Here is an 18,656-nt window from a genome sequence, read left to right as displayed (position 1 = left end):
TTGAGACAAGACCTCAAGCTTAAGGACAGTCTCTTGTCCCAGCTTCCCTACAGATGTGCACCATGATGCCTTGCTAGGAATTTAACTTAGTTAGAAATGGTCAGCCGGGCTTTAATCCCAGCACTTGGGAGGCAGAGACAGATGAGGTTATGCCCAGATTTCGGGGACCCCCAAATGACCACCACAGAGACTGAATCCCATATATAAAAGCAAAAAGCCTTGATTTCAAGCTCGGAGACGGGACTCTGTCCGATGCAGCAATGAGAGCAGAGAGTCCTGAGCCCAGGCGGGGTAGGATTTTTATCATAGCAGAAGGCGGAGAGGGGAGATTTCTAGGGTTCAGGATCCTGATTGGCTGACATTTGTCTAGGGGTATCTGTAAAAGGAAAATAGGTGTGTGCTAGACTCAGGGACCTCTAGCGATCTTATCTAATCTTACCTAATGATTGGAATGTTTGGGATGTCAAGTCCTTCCCCTGAGATGCTGGCCCATCCCTGGGTGGATCCCTGGGTAGTGTTACTTATGACTTTTCCCGGATCTGGGTCCTGCCTGTCAATAAGCCTGTTACGCAGCTGTGTCTGGGCCCCTAAACCTGTCATGGCTGCTGTGTGGTCAAGCTGTTTTGGGCCCCCCAACAGTGGATCTCTGTGAGTTTGAGTCCAGCCTGGTCTACAGAGGGAGTTCCAGGACATCCAGAGCTACATCCTGAGATCCTGTCTTCAAACAAACAAACCAACAAACCAAAACCCAGAAATAGCCTAGCTATCTAATGAATATGACTTAATTTAATATAATATGACCTTAAGATTTCAAGTTACTGAAAAAGTTTTTTTTTTGTTTGTGTGTGTATGTTTTTTTTTGTTTGTTTATTTGTTTTGAGACAAAGTTTTACTATTTATCCTAGTTGGCCTATAATTTGTCATCCTCCTGCCTCAGTATCCTGAATACTGGGATTATTGGCATCTCCACCAGGCTTGGTTTGGGACATTTTTAAAAAGATTTAAAGTGTGTGAGTACATGTGTGAGTGAAGGTAGCCAAGGAGGCCAGAAGAGGGTGTTAGGTTCCTGAGAGCTGGAATTAGTTAGCTGTGAGCTGTCTGACGTGCGTGCTGGTCCTTGACAAGAGCAACACTGTCTCTTAACACCCATCACCACTGCTGCCCTGGAAAGGTTCTGAAACCGCAAATGTACAGGGGTGCCCTTTGCTGCCTCCTCCCCTGGCCCGTCCAGCCCTTCCTGATGCTTTGCTGATGAGAGGTCCCACGTAGAAGGGGAAGGTTGTAATTGTCTGGGAGTGGTGCATGCCTTATGTGACCCCAGAACTGGGGCAGCTGAGGCAGGAGGAGCGGGGCAAGTTTGAGACCAGAGCGAGCTCCGTAGTGAGCCCCATGCCAGCCTGGGCTAGAGAGGCAGGCCCAAATGCACGAGACTGAGGGCCACTCTAATGTTCCAACCAGGGCTTAAAACGAGGCTCATGCCCTAGATGAGGAAGACTTCAGAATGCATCCTCCCTGCCCTGCTTCTCCTTCCCTATAGGAGCTCTCTGAGCTCCCGAGCCCCTCCATGCTCATGACTGACAGCCCTTGAATAAGCCTGATTCGTTCCTACAACTCCCGTACTTAGAGTGGTGAGCCGCTGACCCCAGCAACACGACGGGTACATTATAAATTGTTTATCCCATTTACATTCACCTCATCCTCTTGTTCTTAACAATTATGTCTAAATTGCTCCTGGGGTGTCGCACAAGGCCTGCAGATGGGCCAGCTTCTGTTGCTCTGAGCACTCACTCCTTCATGGTCATCCATAACCAGGACCCCGTGCATCCAGTTGCTCAAGCTGCCCGTGACAGACTTTCCGGAGGCCCCTCAGTGAGGCAGGCTGGGAAGGAGAGAGGGGTGGCCTAGCCTCCTTCCTTGGCTGTAGAAATTCACAGGCAGTCCTGGCCTGGGGTGAGACATGGTCCATCACAGCGACGAGAGTCACCGCCACTCTGGATAAGCTGGGGCTGCGATGACATCAGCATCCCCCCACCCCACTGATTAACTGATGCCTAGTATCTGCCCATCAGACGCCCAGGTGAGGGTTACCCACTCATGGAAGGAAGGAGCTACATCTCCAAGTCTACAGCAGAACTGTTGCTGTCACACAATCCCTGGACCCCAGAAGCAGGACTGTCAGCAGTAATGTGACTCGGGCATGGAGTGGAGGCAGGGGCCCAGGTGACTGCATGTGGCTGGATTGTATCCACAGACTTTGTGGATGACACATTCCTTTGATCGTTGACAGGTAGTGTGTGCCTGCCATCCAGCCCCGCCTAGGCATGTGAAGAAAATTTTCAGGAAAGCTGGACTGATTGTAGTCAAGGATGACAGTACAACCAGAGAAGAGCATGAGAGACACCTTGTATTACACACCTGTCAGAATGTCTAACAAACAACAACAAAACAGTGGCGACACCAAATGCAGGCGTGATGACGTCAGAATCAAAATGGAGGGACTCATGTCAACACCTACAAATGTAAACAGCTCTGCAGGCCACAGTGGGAGTGGCCAAATGGGGTCGGCCCAGTGGACACTGGGACTCTGGTTTTGATACATTTGTCACATCCTTTGGATTCTGTGTGGCCAATAAACACATGACAAGAGGTTTATCTTCCTCTTTGGTACCTTTCCAGATTGTTCTGCAAGGACTGCGACTGCCCAGCAACATTCATTAAGTTCTCTCTGCAGAGTAAAGCTGGATAAGAGTCTTTCTACTGGGTATCTGTTAGTGGCATAAAGTACTGTGGATTGCTGAGACTCCATGTTGTCCCTACATAAATTCCTCCTGGGAAATTGAGGCCCAATTACATCAAATAAGAGAATGGGCCAAATATCTGTGTGAACAACATCTCACCTAATTCTCCATAGCTATTTGAATGGTTACCTTCAGGTCTGGGTTCATGTTTCGAAAATAATTTACACAAAATGAAGTTTATTATTATTGTTGTATCATCATCATCATCATCATCATCATCATCACTGTTATTGAGACAGGACCCACTGTAGAGTCTGGATCTCTCTCTGTAGACCAGACTGGTCGTGAACTCACAGAGATCCACCTGCCTCTGCCTCCTAAGGGCTGTGATTAATGCCACCACATCCAGCTAAATTGAAGTTATTATAGTGTTAATAATACTACTTTGCATCTTCATTTTAAAAATCCTTGTCCCTTGGTGGCTAGCAATACTTGGGAGGCTGAGGCAGGAGGACTGTCAAGAGTTCGAGGCCAGCCTAGGTTACACAGTGGGTTTTGTGTCTGTGGGTTGCAGAGTGAGACCCTGTCTCAAAGACAAAAACACAAAAATGAAAAACAACAACAACAAAAAGCACAGGGGCTGGAGGGACGGCTCAGGGGAAGTGTTCGTCACCAAACCTGACATACCTGAGTGTGAGTGTGACACAGGGACCCCAGGTAGAAGTAAAGAACTAGTTCCTGAAAGGTACATACACACACACACACACACACACACACACACACACACACACACACACAAATGTAAAAAATTTTTAAAATAATAAATGAAGCCAACAGCCAGGAGGGAAAAGCTCTCATGCTTCTCTGCCTACTAACATGAACTATGACAAAAGATCCTGCCGGAACCACACCACTTGCCCCAGGCCACCATAAACTCACCCCAAGAATTGATTTTTTAATTTAAAAACAGTATCTCACAGGCCAGGTGGTGAGGTATCACGCGCCTTTAATCCCAGCATTTGGGAGGCAGAGGCAGGTGGATCTCTGTGAGTTCGAGGCCAGCCTGGGCTACAGAGTGAGTTCCAGGAAAGGGGCAAAGCTACACAGAGAAACCCTGTCTCGAAAAAACCAAAAACCAAAAAAAAAAAAAAAAAAAAAAAAAAAAAGGCCGACCAAACAAACAAACAAAAAAACAAAACCGGCATCTCACTCTGTAGCCCTGACTGTCCTGGAACTTGCAATGTAGACCAATTGACTAGTCTCAAGCTCACAGACATTCACTTCTGCTTCTATGGCGGCATGCGCCACTGTGCCTGGTTCCAAGTTCTGAGGCCATCTGCCCAGCAACTTCCCAGGTGACTCTGACCTGAATCACATTATTAATCCTTGTGGTTCAAGGTTATCGTTTTATAACAACTAGTGTGATTCTTGTGTCTTCCCTTAAAAATCTTCCCTTGCCTCTGTCTTCCTGGTGTGACTCTAATCCACATGGTAGGTGTGTTCCAGATGGGAATCCCCCACTCATTCCTGACTAGTACTTGGGCGTCTTGGCTGTTACACCTCAACACTGGCAGGAAGGGAAAAAGGTCCCTTACACGTTGAGATGGACATGAAAAATGGCGCAGCTAGTCTGCACGGACAGCCCAGCCGTTTCTTAACCAAGAACACGTGCCGTCACCATATGGACAGCGCCGGCATTCCTGGGCGCTCACTCCACAGAATGGAAACATGTGTTCATATAGAAAGCTGGCCCTGAGCGTTCCATGGCACTTTATTCATAAAGGGTAAGGCTGGAAGTGAGCAGCAGTCCTTTAGCAGGGGACTGCTCAGTCACACTGTGACACATCATCCGTTTGCCCTGGCAGTGGAGACCAGCCAACCCTTAGAGAATCATGTCCTGTGCCAAGAGCCACTCCAAAGTCTACAGGTAGGCTGTGTGGCTGTGACTGACGAGAAGCAGCAGATTCTGAAGAGAGTGGGTCCGAATACTACACTAAGTAAGGGGCAGGGTGCAAGGAGGAGGGAGGGAGGGAGGTCCCGAGGAAGGGATGGGCCTGGGTGATAACTCAAGCAGTGTGGCCGTCGTATAGTTAAGTAATGAGGTTGAATAGGGTCTCAAACCCATACAAATACTCCTGTCAAACCGAGGAAATGGGAGCCATGTCTGTGGATGGAGTCATGAGGGAAACCCGGTGAAATGTACAGGGTTTTCTCCACCTTATTTCCTTTTTAAAAATTATTTTATTATTTTTTATGTGTATGAGTGTTTTGTCTACATGTATGTCTGTGTACCATTGTGTGTCTTGTGCCCATGGAGGCCAGAAGAGGGCATGGGATCATCTAGAACTGGAGTTATAGAAAGAAGGCTGTGAACCACCACGTGGGTACTGGGAATGGAGCCTGGGTCCTCTGGAAAAGCGGCCAGTGCTCTTAGTCTCTGAATTCTCTCTCCAGTCTCTATCTCATTCCTTTTCTCTTTTTCTTTCTTTTTTATTTTTTCAAAACAGAGTTTCCTTGTAACTTGCTCTGTAGACCAGCCTGCTTCTGCCTCCTGAGTGCTGGGATTAAAGACGTGCACCACCACCGCCCGGCCTTTTCCCCGTTTCTTAAAATGACCCTGTGACTCTAGAGAGAGTAAAATGGCTCCATGGGGAGAGGGGTCTGACATACAAGACTGACCACCCAGAACCATGGGAAGGTAGAAAGAGAAGAACCAACTCCACAGAGTCATCTTCTGACCTCCACATGGGTGCTGTGGCAGCCGCACACCCACACTCACACTTCACACACACAATAATAATCATACAAAAGTTGTAAAATGTCAGGTGGCTCCTTAGTAAGGACAAGACTTAATCTCCAAGCAAGATGTGCCACATCAAAGTGTGGTGTCCTGAACTTCTAATCTGATAGAAAACTAATTAATTGATTAAGGACTTGCCCATTGACTAGTCATCTCTGACCTTTAGTCTAGAATTTTCCTTTCCCAACACAAAGAATGCTTAAGAGACAGAAAGCGTAGTTACTCTGGCTCCATTGTTACAGTCAAATGATCAAACTATGCAGCATCAACACGAAAAATTAATACTTGCCAATTAAAATATTTTTCTAGTGCTGGGGATCAAACCCAGAGCCCCAGCATGCCAATCATGTGCCTTAACTGAGATATTTCCCTAGGCCTCTAGGCTGGTCTAGAATTCATGGCAATCCTCCTGCCTCAGCCTCTTGGGTTCTGGCATTACAGTTATGAGCCACTATGCTTGGCAATAAACACTCTACCAACTGCCATACCCCTACACCCCTCGGCCCTGGAATGTTTCCTGATGAGTATGAGAAACAAAAGAATCACCCTAGCACAGCTTGGTAACACACTCCAGGGAGCAGCTATGGGAGTCATTAAGTATCTTTTGGTTTTAGTCCGGGTGATTGGACTAAGGGCTGTGCGTGCTAGGCAAGTGCTCTCGCCTATATCCCGGGCTCTACGCGGTGATGGACACTGAGGACTCTCTTAGCCTTGCTTCTGTGACTCAGAATCAGCAGGCACAGAGCTGGGGTAGAGCTGAGAGGGCTCCAGAAAGTTCTGCCAGAGGGAAGGCAGGAACCGTGGTGGGCCCTGTGGGACAGGGGCAAGTGAGTGTGAGCAGAAGCTTGGGAATTAGGCCCGTGGCTCAGGTGAGGGGGCCTGGGTGGAACAAGGTGTAGGTAGCTGAGGAGGAAAGCTCTTTTTTCCCTTTAATCTTTGAAATATGTTCAAGTGTGTTTAAAAAGCAATATAGGATTTACCATCTAACCATTTTATTTTATATTTTATTTGAGACAGGATCTCACTATGTAACCTTTGCTGGCCCAGATCTTGTTATGTAGCCCAGGTTGGCCTCGAACTCACAGAGATCCGCCTGCCTCTGCCTCCTGAGTGCTGGGATTACAGGTGTGCGCCACTATGCCCTGATGACTTTGGAGTTTTGGCGGCATTTCAGGTAGATGAGCTTTGATTTGACTGGAGCTGGGGTGATTCTCCTGCCTCCACCTCCTCCCGACTCACTGGGACTTCAGTCGTCTCTAAGAATTGAACTTCTTGCAAACCTGTGAATAGACGTTTCCAGCACTGCATGCTGTGCTGGAGTCTTGGGCCCCAAGAACCGAGAGTAATAAACTCGCATGGGCTTGCCCAGGGAGTGAGGTAACTCTGTTCAAGGGGAGATGAGTGCAGGGTAAGGAGGCCCAGCCTGGGCTGCACGAGTGAGGGCCTCTTACGGAGTTCGAAAGAAAGAGGAATTAGTCACTGTCTTAGCAAGAGTTTCTATTGAGAGAGAGAGAGAGAGAGAGAGAGAGAGAGAGAGAGAGAGAGAGAGAGAGAGATCATGACCACAACAACTTTTTTCTGAACATAAAAACAGGTTATAATTTAAAAGTCCAGGGTTATTTTAAACAGTAAAATATTTTCTCTGTAGAAAATAGTATAACATTTCCCAGTAAGCCCTTTTAAGCCAAATGCTAGCTGAATTATACATATAAATATTGATTAGATTCTGGGATACAGAAGAGACCTATCTTCATCTGTTCAGAGAGCTACGTTTTACTTAAGTTGGGTAAGTGAGCTTCCTATTCATCTTCCCCTCACTGTTTGATTTACGGCAGACATTTTTCTATAGGCTAATCCATATTCTAAAAAGATTTTACCCTCCTCTCCTGAAAGTAAGGCAAGCATTTTCTTTCATCAGCTTGATGTGGTACAAATTCTTATCCTAGTAGTGAAATGTTTCACTAAAGCTTGCCCAGTGATTGGGTAAAACAAAAACTTATAAGCCACAGTCATCCTAGGGTCCCCCCTGCTAGGTAGCCTCCCTGGATCTATGGGTTGCAGTCTGATTGTCCTTTGCTTTACATCTAGTATCCACTTATGAGTGAGTACATACCATGTTTGTCCTTCTGAGTCTGGGTTACCTCATTCAGGGTGATATTTTCTAGTTCCATCCATTTGCCTGCAAATTTCATGCTGTCATTGTTTTTCTCTGCTGAGTAGTACTCCATTGTGTATATGTACCACATTTTCTTAATCCATTCTTCAGTTGACAGGCATCTAGGTTGTTTCCAGGTTCTGGCTATTACAAATAATGCTGGTATAAACATAGTTGAGCATGTATGTATCTTTGTGGTATGATTGAGCATTCCTTGGGTATATGCCTAAGAGCGGTATAGCTGGGTCTTGAGGTAGATCGATTCCCAATTTTCTGAGAAATTGTCATACTGATTTCCACAGTGGCTGTACAAGTTTGCACTCCCCTACAGCAACTCTTATAAAGGAAAGCATTTCATTGGGGCTGGTTTACAGTTCAGAGGTTCAGTCCATTATTGTCATGGTGAGAAGCATGGTGGCATGCAGGCAGAAAGTTCTTCATCTGGATCACAGGCAGCAGGAAGAGAGAGAGAGAGACACTGGGCCTGGCTTGAGCTTCTGAAACCTCAAAGCCCACCTGCCCAACGACATACTTTCTCTTCAGGACCACACCTACTCCAGCAAGGCCACATCTCCTAATGGTGCCACTCACTACGAGCCTATGGCGGCCATTTTTATTCAAACCACCACAGTTACCACAGGGTTTAGCTTGGGTGGTTCCTTATTTTGATTGATGTATTAGGTTATACATTCATTTCTTCTACTACCTATGTCCCTTCCCACAATGCATCTGACCTTAATCATATGCATGCTCAATTATGCAGAGACATGACATGGTAAATATGGATTCTCCCTACAGTGTTGCTGAGGACACGGTTTTGTTTTACAGCACATGTACCCAAACCCATTTAGGATGGCTTGGCCCTTCTATGCTTCATATCTAGATATGTTTGATTAGAAACAGTCTGTTACCAGTTGCAGACAATGTAGACCATTGTTCAGCGATGGGAGTCCACGTAGCCTGGCACAGGAGGGGTGTCAAGGGGTCCTGAGGCTGTTAGGTGCGTTTTTCCAAGAGGAGGGGGGTGCATGACCCACAGCCTATGACTCCACCTAATTCCTGCCTTACCCCCTTGAATGCTGGGTTACAGCTGAGCACTACACCCCCGCTTTTTCCTTTCTGGTGCTATTTTGTTTGTTTTTTGTTGACATATGCTAATTATACATTATAGCAGGTTTCAACATGACATTTCATACATGTATGCAATGTATTTTGGTCACATTTCCTCCCTCTTTTTTCTTTTTTAAGATTTATTTATTATGTATACAGCATGTTTGACTGCAGGCCAGAAGAGGGCACCAGATCTCATTACAGATGGTTGTGAGCCACCATGTGGTTGCTGGGAATTGAACTCAGGACCTCTGGAAGAGCAGTCAGTGCTCTTAACCTCTGAGCCATCTCTCCAGCCCCATTTCCTCCCTTTTTAAGACAGATAACACCTGCTGTGTATATGGAGCATGTCATCCATCTAAAATGCTTGGTATAACAAGAATCTTCCCATTGACATAAGAAAATACCTGGAGGCGGGTGACATATAATAAAAAGAAAGTTACTTAGTTCAAGGATTTGGAAGATCAAGAATGGGCACTGACCTCGGCTCTGCCCTGCTACGAGCCCCTTGGTGATGTCACAGGGCAAATGGCAGCATAGAGCTATAACGTGAGAGAGGAGGTTCACAAGGGGGGTGGGGACCCAGAAAAGGAGGGCTGCTGGACTATTTCATTACATCCCACCGTAGCAGCACACTCGTGGATCCCAGAAGAACACTACATCACTCTTCTAGAGAACAGTGGCCCCAGAGACTCAGCCAACATCCACTACTCTTCGCCTGTTAAAACTTCAGAGATTGAACCGACAACCTGAGAGCCTGCGTGCATGGGACTGACCTCAGCACTCTGCATATATGTTACAGTTGTGTAGCTTGATCCTCTTGTGGGACTCCTAATCGTGGGAACGGGGAGTGGGGGCTGTCTTCGAGTCTTTCACTGGCTTTTGGGACCCTACTCCTTATACTGGGTAGCGAAGGTGCTTAGTCTTACTGTGACGATACACCATGTTCTGTTGATAAACAGAAACAGAGACGGAGTGGATTGGGAGGTGGAGGCAGAGGGGACTAGGGAGAGGGACTGGGAGAAGAGGAAGGAGGGGAAATTGCAGCCGGGATGTAAAATAAATAAAATTTATATAAAAAAATTCTACCACCCCTCAGCACAGCTACACACTTAGATCTGAACTTGCAACACCCGAGCCTTTGTGGGACACAAGTCAGCCAGACCGCAGTATACGCTCTCCTTCTTGGCTTCTGCGAGCAATGTGGCTACCGATTTTAGGACAGAAGTCCATCTGTCTGAGCCCCTGCTTTTATCTATCTATCTATCTATCTATCTATCTATCTATCTATCTATCTACCCATCCATCTATCTATCTATCTATCTATCTATCTATCTATCTATCTATCTATCTATTTATATTTTAGCATTTTATTTTATTTTTAATTAAGTGTATATGAATGTGTCTGTTTCTGTGTGTGGTGTGTGCAAATGAATTTAGGAGCCTTGTGGACACCAGAGGCATTTGGTTTCCTTGGCACTGGAGTTACAGAAAGTTGTGAGTTACCTGACCCGGGTTCCAGAAACCAAACTTGGGCCCTCTGTAAGAACAATAAAAACTCTTCACCTCTAAGCCATCTCTCCAGCTCCACTTACCCTGTTCTCAAATTTTTATTAGTTTACAGTGAGGTTTAATACGGCGTGTTTTCCGACAACATTTCTTTTACTGGCTCTCTCCTCCCTTTCTTCCACACCCCTCCCCCGGGCCCTCTCACCCCTAGTGGCCCCTCTCCACTTCTAAGTCACAAGTGACACTTTTTAATTTTGTTTATTTGAGACAAGCTCTCCCAAAGTAGCCCAGGCTATCCTCAAACTCAATCCTGTTTTTGACTCCCCGGAGCTGGGATTGTGGAGATGGGCTACCACAGGCAGCTTGTGGAGTCCTGCTTTAATTTCTTTGGCTACTTACTCAGAAGTGGGATTGCTAAATTGCAGAAATACTTTTGAACCTGTCTCTTACTCCTTATCAGAGGCTATTTGGGTGTGTCCAGGGCCCGTGGATAATAGACTCACCCTTGGGCCCCATCTACCTGCCTGAGGGAACAGGGGTCAATTGTACCCACACAAGCTTGATGGCCACTCGGAAACATCCAGTCAATGCCACAGCTGGCCCAAGACGGCAGTCTCACCCCAGCCTGCTGCTCCAGCCCCAGGTTGAATGCACATGAAAGACACATACCGTGAGGTCTACAGGGCAGGCCCAGCACACCACCACCAACTGAAGACATGGACAAGGCTTCCATGCTGGGTAGTCCCATCAGCACTATTTATCCCACATAGCAGTCACTTTGGGACCAGATCCTAAATGTGCCAGCTGCCTCAAGCAAGGTTCGTGAGAAGACAGTTGTAGGGCAGGGTATTCGGGCCTCTCTCTGTGCTTATGGGGGGGGGGGTATTGATCCAGGGAACCAAACCCAGGTCCTGGCCTAGGCTGGGGGCTTGGACTCCCACCTACTTTGAGCTCCCAGAGCAGAGCCTATCTCCAGCTGGTTCTCAGATAGTGTGAGAAATTCCTGACAAGACACTCATGAGTAGAGGGTGGCCCCAGCAGCACACAGCACAAGTGTCTCATCCAGGATCTCCCCCTAGCCTCCCATCCAGCCGGGGGAGACACAGGACCCCTGGCCCAGCCACACCCTAATAGCCAGACTTCAGTTCACAGGCCAAGGGTGGGGCCAGGGTGACTTTGCTTCTAGGGGAGGGACACGGACCCTTTACTGCCAGGAACAAAGTCCTTCTCTGACTTGAGTCCAGGCAGGCTAAGCGGTAGCTGGTACCTTGGTTCTCCAGCTGGGCAACCTCTCCATAGCCCCAGCCATGCAGGGAGACCGGGTGCTGCCATTGTTCTTGTTGGGTCTCAGGATACAACTCTCCTTTGGTGTCATCCCAGGTAAGAGGCTCCTTTCTAACTCCCACAGAAGGACTGCCACCCCCACTTGGACTAACCTGGGTCTACTTTCTCTTGGCCAGTGGAGGAGGAGAAGCCAGCCTTCTGGAACCAAAAGGCAGCCGAGGCCCTGGATGCTGCCAAGAAGCTGCAGCCCATTCAGACGTCAGCCAAGAACCTCATCATCTTCCTGGGGGACGGTGAGTGTTCGAGGCCTGGCCACCCTGGGGCCCTTGCTCTCCAGGTACCCAAGGCCACTGATGGGTCCAGGAAGGTCTGGGAGCTCAGCTCTGATCAGGTTCTGCTCCTTCAGGGATGGGGGTGCCCACAGTGACAGCCACCAGGATCCTAAAGGGACAGTTGGAAGGTCATCTAGGACCTGAGACACCCCTAGCCATGGACCGCTTCCCATACATGGCTCTGTCCAAGGTGAGTACTAGGACACTTCTGGGATGGGGGTGGGGGGACTGGGTATGGCTGGAGGAGGAAGAACCCAGAACATCTGGGGTCCAAGTTGGCAACCAGGACAGTGAACCTGTCACAGGAAGCAAGGACTGATGTCTACCAGCAGGACACAGCTGAGAGTGTCTCTGTCCCCAGACATACAACGTGGACAGACAGGTCCCAGACAGTGCAGGCACAGCCACCGCCTATCTCTGTGGGGTCAAGGCCAACTACAAGACCATCGGCTTGAGCGCAGCTGCCCGATTCAACCAGTGCAACACCACATTTGGCAATGAGGTCATCTCAGTGATGTATCGTGCCAAACAAGCAGGTGGGTTGGAGCTGGGCTTGGGAGCTAGGGTAGGTCTGGATCACGGGGTGACCTTCTATAATCTGCAGGAAAGTCTGTGGGAGTGGTGACCACCACCAGGGTGCAGCACGCCTCTCCAGCTGGCACCTACGCGCACACGGTGAACCGTGACTGGTACTCGGATGCAGAAATGCCTCCTTCTGCAGTGCAGGAGGGCTGCAAGGACATTGCCACGCAACTCGTTTCCAACATGGACATTGATGTGAGCTCTGAGAACCAGGGGGAGGGCTGGACGGAGGGATGAACCTTGGACTGGCCATAGTCCCAGGCATAAACATCCTGAACTCCAGGTCCTCTGGAGTATGTGTAGGAAGCCCAGGAGAGGCATATCCCACAGACATGGGTGGGGACACAGGAGCTGTCTGTCAGGAGGGGGTGGGGCCCATAAAGCCCTAAGTCTACCTGTGTTGATCCTCTGACCAAAGGTGATTCTCGGTGGAGGTCGCAAGTTCATGTTTCCCAAGGGGACACCAGACCCTGAGTACTCAAATGACACTGCCCAATATGGAACCAGGCTGGATGGACAGAACCTCGTACAGGCGTGGCTGGCAAAGCACCAGGTGATGTGGGTTCCAGGGTAAGGGTCTAAGGCAGGGCCCAGGGCAGGACTGTGCTTCTCAGGTCTGTGTGCTAAGACTGACTGTGTCCCCGCAGGGGGCCCGGTATGTTTGGAACCGCACGGAGCTCATTCAGGTGTCCCAGGACCCCACAGTGACTCACCTCATGGGTAAAGGCCTTGTCCCCCCTGCACTTGTTAGGGGGCCTCCATTAGAGTGTGTATGTGTGCCATGAGCCCTACCCACTTCCCACCTTAGTGGTCACCATGGATTCCTGTGCTTCTCAGGCCTCTTTGAACCAGCAGAAATGAAATATGACGTCTACCGAGACACTACCCAGGACCCCTCCCTGGCAGAGATGACAGAGGTGGCCGTGCGCATGCTGAGCAGGAACCCCCGAGGCTTCTACCTCTTTGTGGAAGGTGAGTGGTCAAGCCTGACAGGGAAAGAGGTGGGGCCAGGTGTCCAGAGCAAACTCAAGCATCTCTGCCATCACTGGCTTCCTGCAGGGGGTCGTATTGACCAAGGCCATCATGCGGGCACGGCCTACCTGGCACTAACTGAGGCCGTCATGTTCGACTCGGCCATTGACAAAGCGGACCAGCTCACCAGTGAGCAGGACACCATGATCCTTGTCACTGCTGACCACTCCCACGTCTTCTCCTTTGGTGGCTACACACTTCGGGGGACCTCCATCTTCGGTAGGCCAAGGGACAGTGTCAGGCAGTGTTGCCTCAAGTATATGGGGACAGTTTCCTCACCTGTCAAAATGGCACAAGGAGCACCCGCCTTGTAGGGATCAGTGACAATTTAACCACTGAGCAGGCAAAATGAGCTCACCCATCCTCCAAAAGCAGTTGTCAGTACGAGGACAAGGTGTCTCACTTCCTCCATGCAGGTCTGGCTCCACTCAACGCTCTAGACGGCAAATCCTACACCTCCATTCTCTACGGCAACGGCCCAGGCTACGCTCTTGATTCAGGAGTCCGGCCCAATGTCAACAGTACTGAGAGCGGTAAGTGCCTTAGCGTTGCCTACCTGGGGCTGCAAACAGACGCGGGTCCCCCTGAACACTCGGTCTTCCGTAGGTGAGCCCTCGTACCGGCAGCAGGCGGCTGTACCGCTGTCCTCAGAGACCCACGGCGGGGAGGACGTGGCGATATTCGCGCGTGGCCCGCAGGCACACCTGGTGCACGGAGTGCAGGAGCAGAACTACATCGCGCACGTCATGGCCTTTGCAGGCTGCCTGGAGCCCTACACCGACTGCGGCCTGGCGCCCCCTGCCGGCCAGAGCCCCACCACCACCCCGGGCCGGACCATCACCACCCTGGGCCAGAGAGAGACTGAAGTTAGAAATAGCGCAGTCGGCCAGGCCACTGTCTTGCTGTCTCTGAAACTGCTGGTCAGCACACTGCTATTAGTAGGGACCGTCATGGTGACATCCTGATGGTCCAGTCCCCCGCTGGGCTCCTCCCCAGGGTCCCACCGCTGGTTCCTTTCACACACACGCCCCCACTATGGTTTCCTTTGCCCTGTCTATCCCATGTTCACCATGCTCCACCCTAGGTCTCTGCGGGGTTTTGCGCCCCAGTTTGGTAGTTCTCGTATCAGATGTTGAGACACCAGTTTAGCCCACAGCTTTAGCGGCCACCTCTGAGAGGACACTCTGAGCTTTATAACCTGGCCCAGGGCTTCTGCTTCTCTCCTGGCTGTCTCTGGAGTGGGAGATACCGAATGGTACTCAAGAGGCTGAGGCCCAGGGTTGCCCTAGACTCCCCTTCACACCATCACCCTTTATGGGGACCCAGGTAACTTAGCTTTTCAGGCCTTGGCTTGCTCCCATGCTCTTTCCATGAAAGGAAGCCAAGCAGAGATCCAGGAGGCTGTGGGGTCTCTGCAAGCAGCCCAAAGCAGCCTTTGGCCTCCACCCCTGTCCATCTCAGGCTGCACATAGAAACTGAACAAAGAGTATTTCCACCCTTGGGGCTGCCAGTCCTTGAAAAGACATAACAACAATAAAATGAACTGTTCCATGGGACAGTGCCTCCAGTACTTCCTAGTAAGAAAACCCTGGGCCCCTGGGGTGCACAGTACAAGTGGACAGGTGGATGTTAGGAGGTTGGGGAGAGGCAGTCTGAGGAGCAGATAGTTGAGTGAAAGCGGACAAAGTGGAGTGAGTCATAACCTTCAGGTTCTGCCTTCTGACCAAAAGCTGCAGGTCTCCAGAAGGCCAAAATGCTAAGGCACAGACCGCTCAGCCCTGGCCTAAGGCCCCTTAGCTGGTTGGAGAGGTGGGGCCGTGGGGTGCAGCAAAGAGGCCCGGTGAGAGCAGCCTGGGGCTAGACTCAGAAGCTGCTCAGGTGGAGGCCAGGAGAGGGCTGGATGGTCAGCTCAAGCACCTGCACCCTTTAATATGCCCAGAGGGTGGCGGTTGGCCTGGCCGGGGCAGACTTGATGGCAGTTCCTGGGACTCATCTGTCCTCCATCTCTCAGGCCACATCCTTCGCAAGATTGGCAGAGACCAGGAGGCTCTTCCCAAGGTGGGCAGGGCAGATAGCTGTGGCCACACCTGCCCTGGAAAACATCCAGACTCTCCACCTCACCATCCCAGGAGGCAAGGGCAGTTGAGGAGGACCCCAACCTGGCCAGGCTCCCATGGGGCAGCAGTGAGCACCAGCATGTGACCTGGGGGATCCGGATTTGTGCTCTGATGCTCCCACCTGCTTCCTGTAGTGCGGCTTTAGCAGAGGCACAAAGGATAAAGGCCACTGAGTAGATAGCTGTAGGAGGCTGGCAGAGGGTCTCTGCAGAGGGGTCCTGAGGCACGGAGCTGGGGGTGCAGGAATGGGAGAGCTACAGCCTTACCTGCAGTTCGTGGGGCAGATGAGCTGTGACGCCTGCTGAGGACGATACTTCAAAGCTAGCAATACCTTCTCATCCTCAGATGCGGCTGTGGGACCGAGAGTAGAGAACAAAGGACAGTGAGTACATGGGTCTCCAGGACATAGGGAACCTTGAACATCCCTGGGAAGATGACCCAGGGTTCCAGAACCTTCCTCGCATTGCCTGTCCATCAGGTCTGGACATCCCTCATATAAGAGTTTTCTCCAGCTGCTCCAGCCTCACGCTGCTGTACATGGAGATGCCCACCTGCAGAGGGATGATTAGACTTTGACACAGAGCTCGGGGGTGGAGAGCAGACTGACCCAGTCCTTATCTGTATTCCCTGTCCCTGTCCCAGCCCTAGCCTGGCAGCCCCCAGCTCCTGCTGCTCACATTGGTTAGCCACTGTTCCAGCTGTAGATCCTACACAACATCTGCTTCCTCTGTTTCACATCAGCCTCCAACAGGCTGGGCAGGTGCTCCTAGGACACCCTGTATGCTATCAGGATTGGCACCAGAACAGAGGCTTCTCCATGAGGCTGAGGATGGGAGAAATTCCTCTGAGATCTGGACACCATCTTCTTTGGGGCTCTTGCCTCTTCCTCTGACTTCCTTACTTAAGTGGTAGATATCATGGCTTCCAAGGCTTGACTCCTTGATTTCTCCAGGAAAATTGTTTACTCCCTCCTCCAGGGCTCTGCCTGAGCACACATCTTCCTAGATGCCCCCCGCCCCGCCCCCCAGTACCAGGCCACCTCCTGGATTCCCAGCATCGGGGGGAGCTCCCTGGGACAACACTCGCACTGGCGCACACGGGAAGAGTTTGTGTGGTCTAGCCTGACAGTGAAGCAGACAGCCACACTGTCCATGTCCCGAGCCTCATTCTGCAGCTGTCTGAGTTCAGAGTCTTTGTAGGTGGTGACATTAGCCCAAGTGTTCAGAGCCCACACGGTAATTATGGAATCAGGGCTCCAGGGGCTTCATCTTTTATGGGCTTGACTCTTCCTATGACAGGATGGCTCTCCATATAACGCTGAGCCTGTGGCAGATGGCCAGCCCCCCCCCCCCCCCGCAGCTCTGTGGTGAGCACTCCTTTTGGCCCACCCACAGCAGAACACAATGTACCTAACTGCTCAGTGGAGCAGCGTTAGCTATGTGTGACAGACTTCCTTGGAGACCTTTCAGTCAGGAAGGTTGAGAAGGCCACGGGGGGTGGCTGAGCCTTTCACCCTGTTCCTTAAATGCATGGGCAGATCTGGCCTGAGAGGAGAGAGGGCTGGACGGGAGCTGAAATGACTGGGCCCAGGTGCTCTGTAGCTGCCAGTCGAACCCCTGACCACATGAGGTCTGCTGCACATGACCCCATCTTTCTTCAGCAGGAGGCAGGATGGTCACACTGCTTCCGTCTGTCCCTGGGGCAGGCTCCCATGAGAGAAATGTGGAGAGTGCCTGGGGTACCTGCCTGGAGGCAGGGGTGCCCTGTGTCTCGTGGTGTTCCCTGTGCATGCTGGACCTTCTGGTGCTCCACATCTATCCCCAGCCCCTGCCATGTGTTCCCTGAGTGTCGAGGACTGTCACCAAGCTCCTAGTGAGCTGTCCTGGTGAGACCTGGGAGACAGAAGCAGTCAGGAACCATCCCTGCTCCTTCACAGAGAGTAGACAGACCCTGACAGCCCACCCCTAAGAGCAGTTCTACCAGTCTGGTGTCCTCCAACCCCAGGCAAAAGTTATTTAAAAGTAGAAGGAATAGAGGACCCCCCACCTCCCCCACATACACAGTCACAATCTCTATGAAAGATTAAAACATTTTTCATTGTGTATATATTCACTGGTAAGTTTTTGGTTTTTTGTTTCATCTGTTTCCAGTTTTGTTCATTTGAGTCAGGGTCTCCAGTAGCCCAGGCTTCCCAGGCCTTGAACTTTTGGTTCTCCTGACTCCCGAGCCTCGAGATGACTGGCCAATTTATGTGGCACTGAGGACCGAACCGGGCTCCAGGCACATAGACAAGCACTCTTATAACTGAGCCCCAGCCCCGGGCATTTGCTTATTCATCCCAGGCTTCTCTGGACCTCACTATGCAGACAAGGACGACCTTGAACTCCCCATCCTCCTGTTTTAATCTACTGAGTGCTGAAGGAAAAACTACGCCCTGCCACATCTGGTTCTGTGGCCTGTATCTCCGACTCCACAGTGGAGCTGTGAATGGAAGATGACAGCTATTGTCCCCATAGTCAGGTGAATCAGACAGGAGGTGGACACAGGGATCCAGGTGGCCCTGAGTGTCTGGGTTGTCTATAGCCTTTAGGTACAGATGAACATTTTTGTTTGTTTGTTTTTCGAGACAGGGTTTCTCTGTGTAGCTTTGGAACCTGTCCTGGATCTCACTCTGTAGACCAGGCTGGCCTTGAACTCACAGAGATCCGCCTGCCTCTGCCTCCTGAGCACTGGGATTAAAGGCGTGTGCCACCACCGCCTAGCCGAACATTTTTTTTTTTTTTTAAGACAGGGTTTCTTTGTGTAGTTCTAACTGTCCTGGAACTGGCTCTGTAGACCAGGCTGGCCTTGAACTCTCAGAGATCTGCTTGCCACTGCCTCCTGAGGACTGGGATCAAAAGTGTGTGTCACCACATCTGGCTTGATTGGTTGGTTTTGTTTTATTTTATTTTATTTTATTTTTTCAAGACAGGGTTTTTCTGTGTAGCTTTGGCTGTT

At 50.3% G+C, this 18,656-nt stretch overlaps 1 protein-coding gene across 2 annotated transcripts; it reads left to right on the top strand.

Annotated features, from left to right (window-relative positions):
* The first annotated feature begins 11,619 nt into the window (after window positions 1-11,619).
* Window positions 11,620-15,017, top strand: LOC131923243 (intestinal-type alkaline phosphatase 1-like). 2 transcript variants are annotated; one of them, XM_059278198.1, is made up of 12 exons: window positions 11,620-11,692; window positions 11,773-11,889; window positions 12,003-12,118; window positions 12,290-12,464; window positions 12,533-12,705; window positions 12,929-13,063; window positions 13,158-13,230; window positions 13,348-13,482; window positions 13,570-13,761; window positions 13,959-14,075; window positions 14,149-14,370; window positions 14,410-15,017. In XM_059278198.1, exons 1-12 carry the CDS (start codon window positions 11,620-11,622, stop codon window positions 14,505-14,507), a joined length of 1,626 nt encoding a protein of 541 aa, XP_059134181.1. In that variant the 3' UTR covers window positions 14,508-15,017. The 2 variants fall into 2 exon arrangements, with proteins under 2 accessions (XP_059134181.1, XP_059134180.1); XM_059278197.1 differs by having other exon boundaries at window positions 14,149-15,017.
* Window positions 15,018-18,656: the final 3,639 nt, after the last annotated feature.

The sequence above is a fragment of the Peromyscus eremicus genome, chromosome 13 (assembly GCF_949786415.1).
Source record: "Peromyscus eremicus chromosome 13, PerEre_H2_v1, whole genome shotgun sequence".
In the NCBI taxonomy this organism is placed as follows: domain Eukaryota; kingdom Metazoa; phylum Chordata; class Mammalia; order Rodentia; family Cricetidae; genus Peromyscus; species Peromyscus eremicus.
Note: the sequence above shows the minus strand (reverse complement) of the source record. Positions and strands in the feature narration are given on the sequence as shown.

Bases quoted from the DNA above. Each gene is read 5' to 3' on its own strand.
- LOC131923243 (XM_059278197.1), top strand. From the start codon at position 11,620: ATGCAGGGAGACCGGGTGCTGCCATTGTTCTTGTTGGGTCTCAGGATA. The intron at 11,890-12,002 runs GTGAGTGTTCGA...CTGCTCCTTCAG, and splicing joins CATCATCTTCCTGGGGGACG to GGATGGGGGTGCCCACAGTG. The intron at 13,064-13,157 runs GTGATGTGGGTT...GTGTCCCCGCAG, and splicing joins CGTGGCTGGCAAAGCACCAG to GGGGCCCGGTATGTTTGGAA.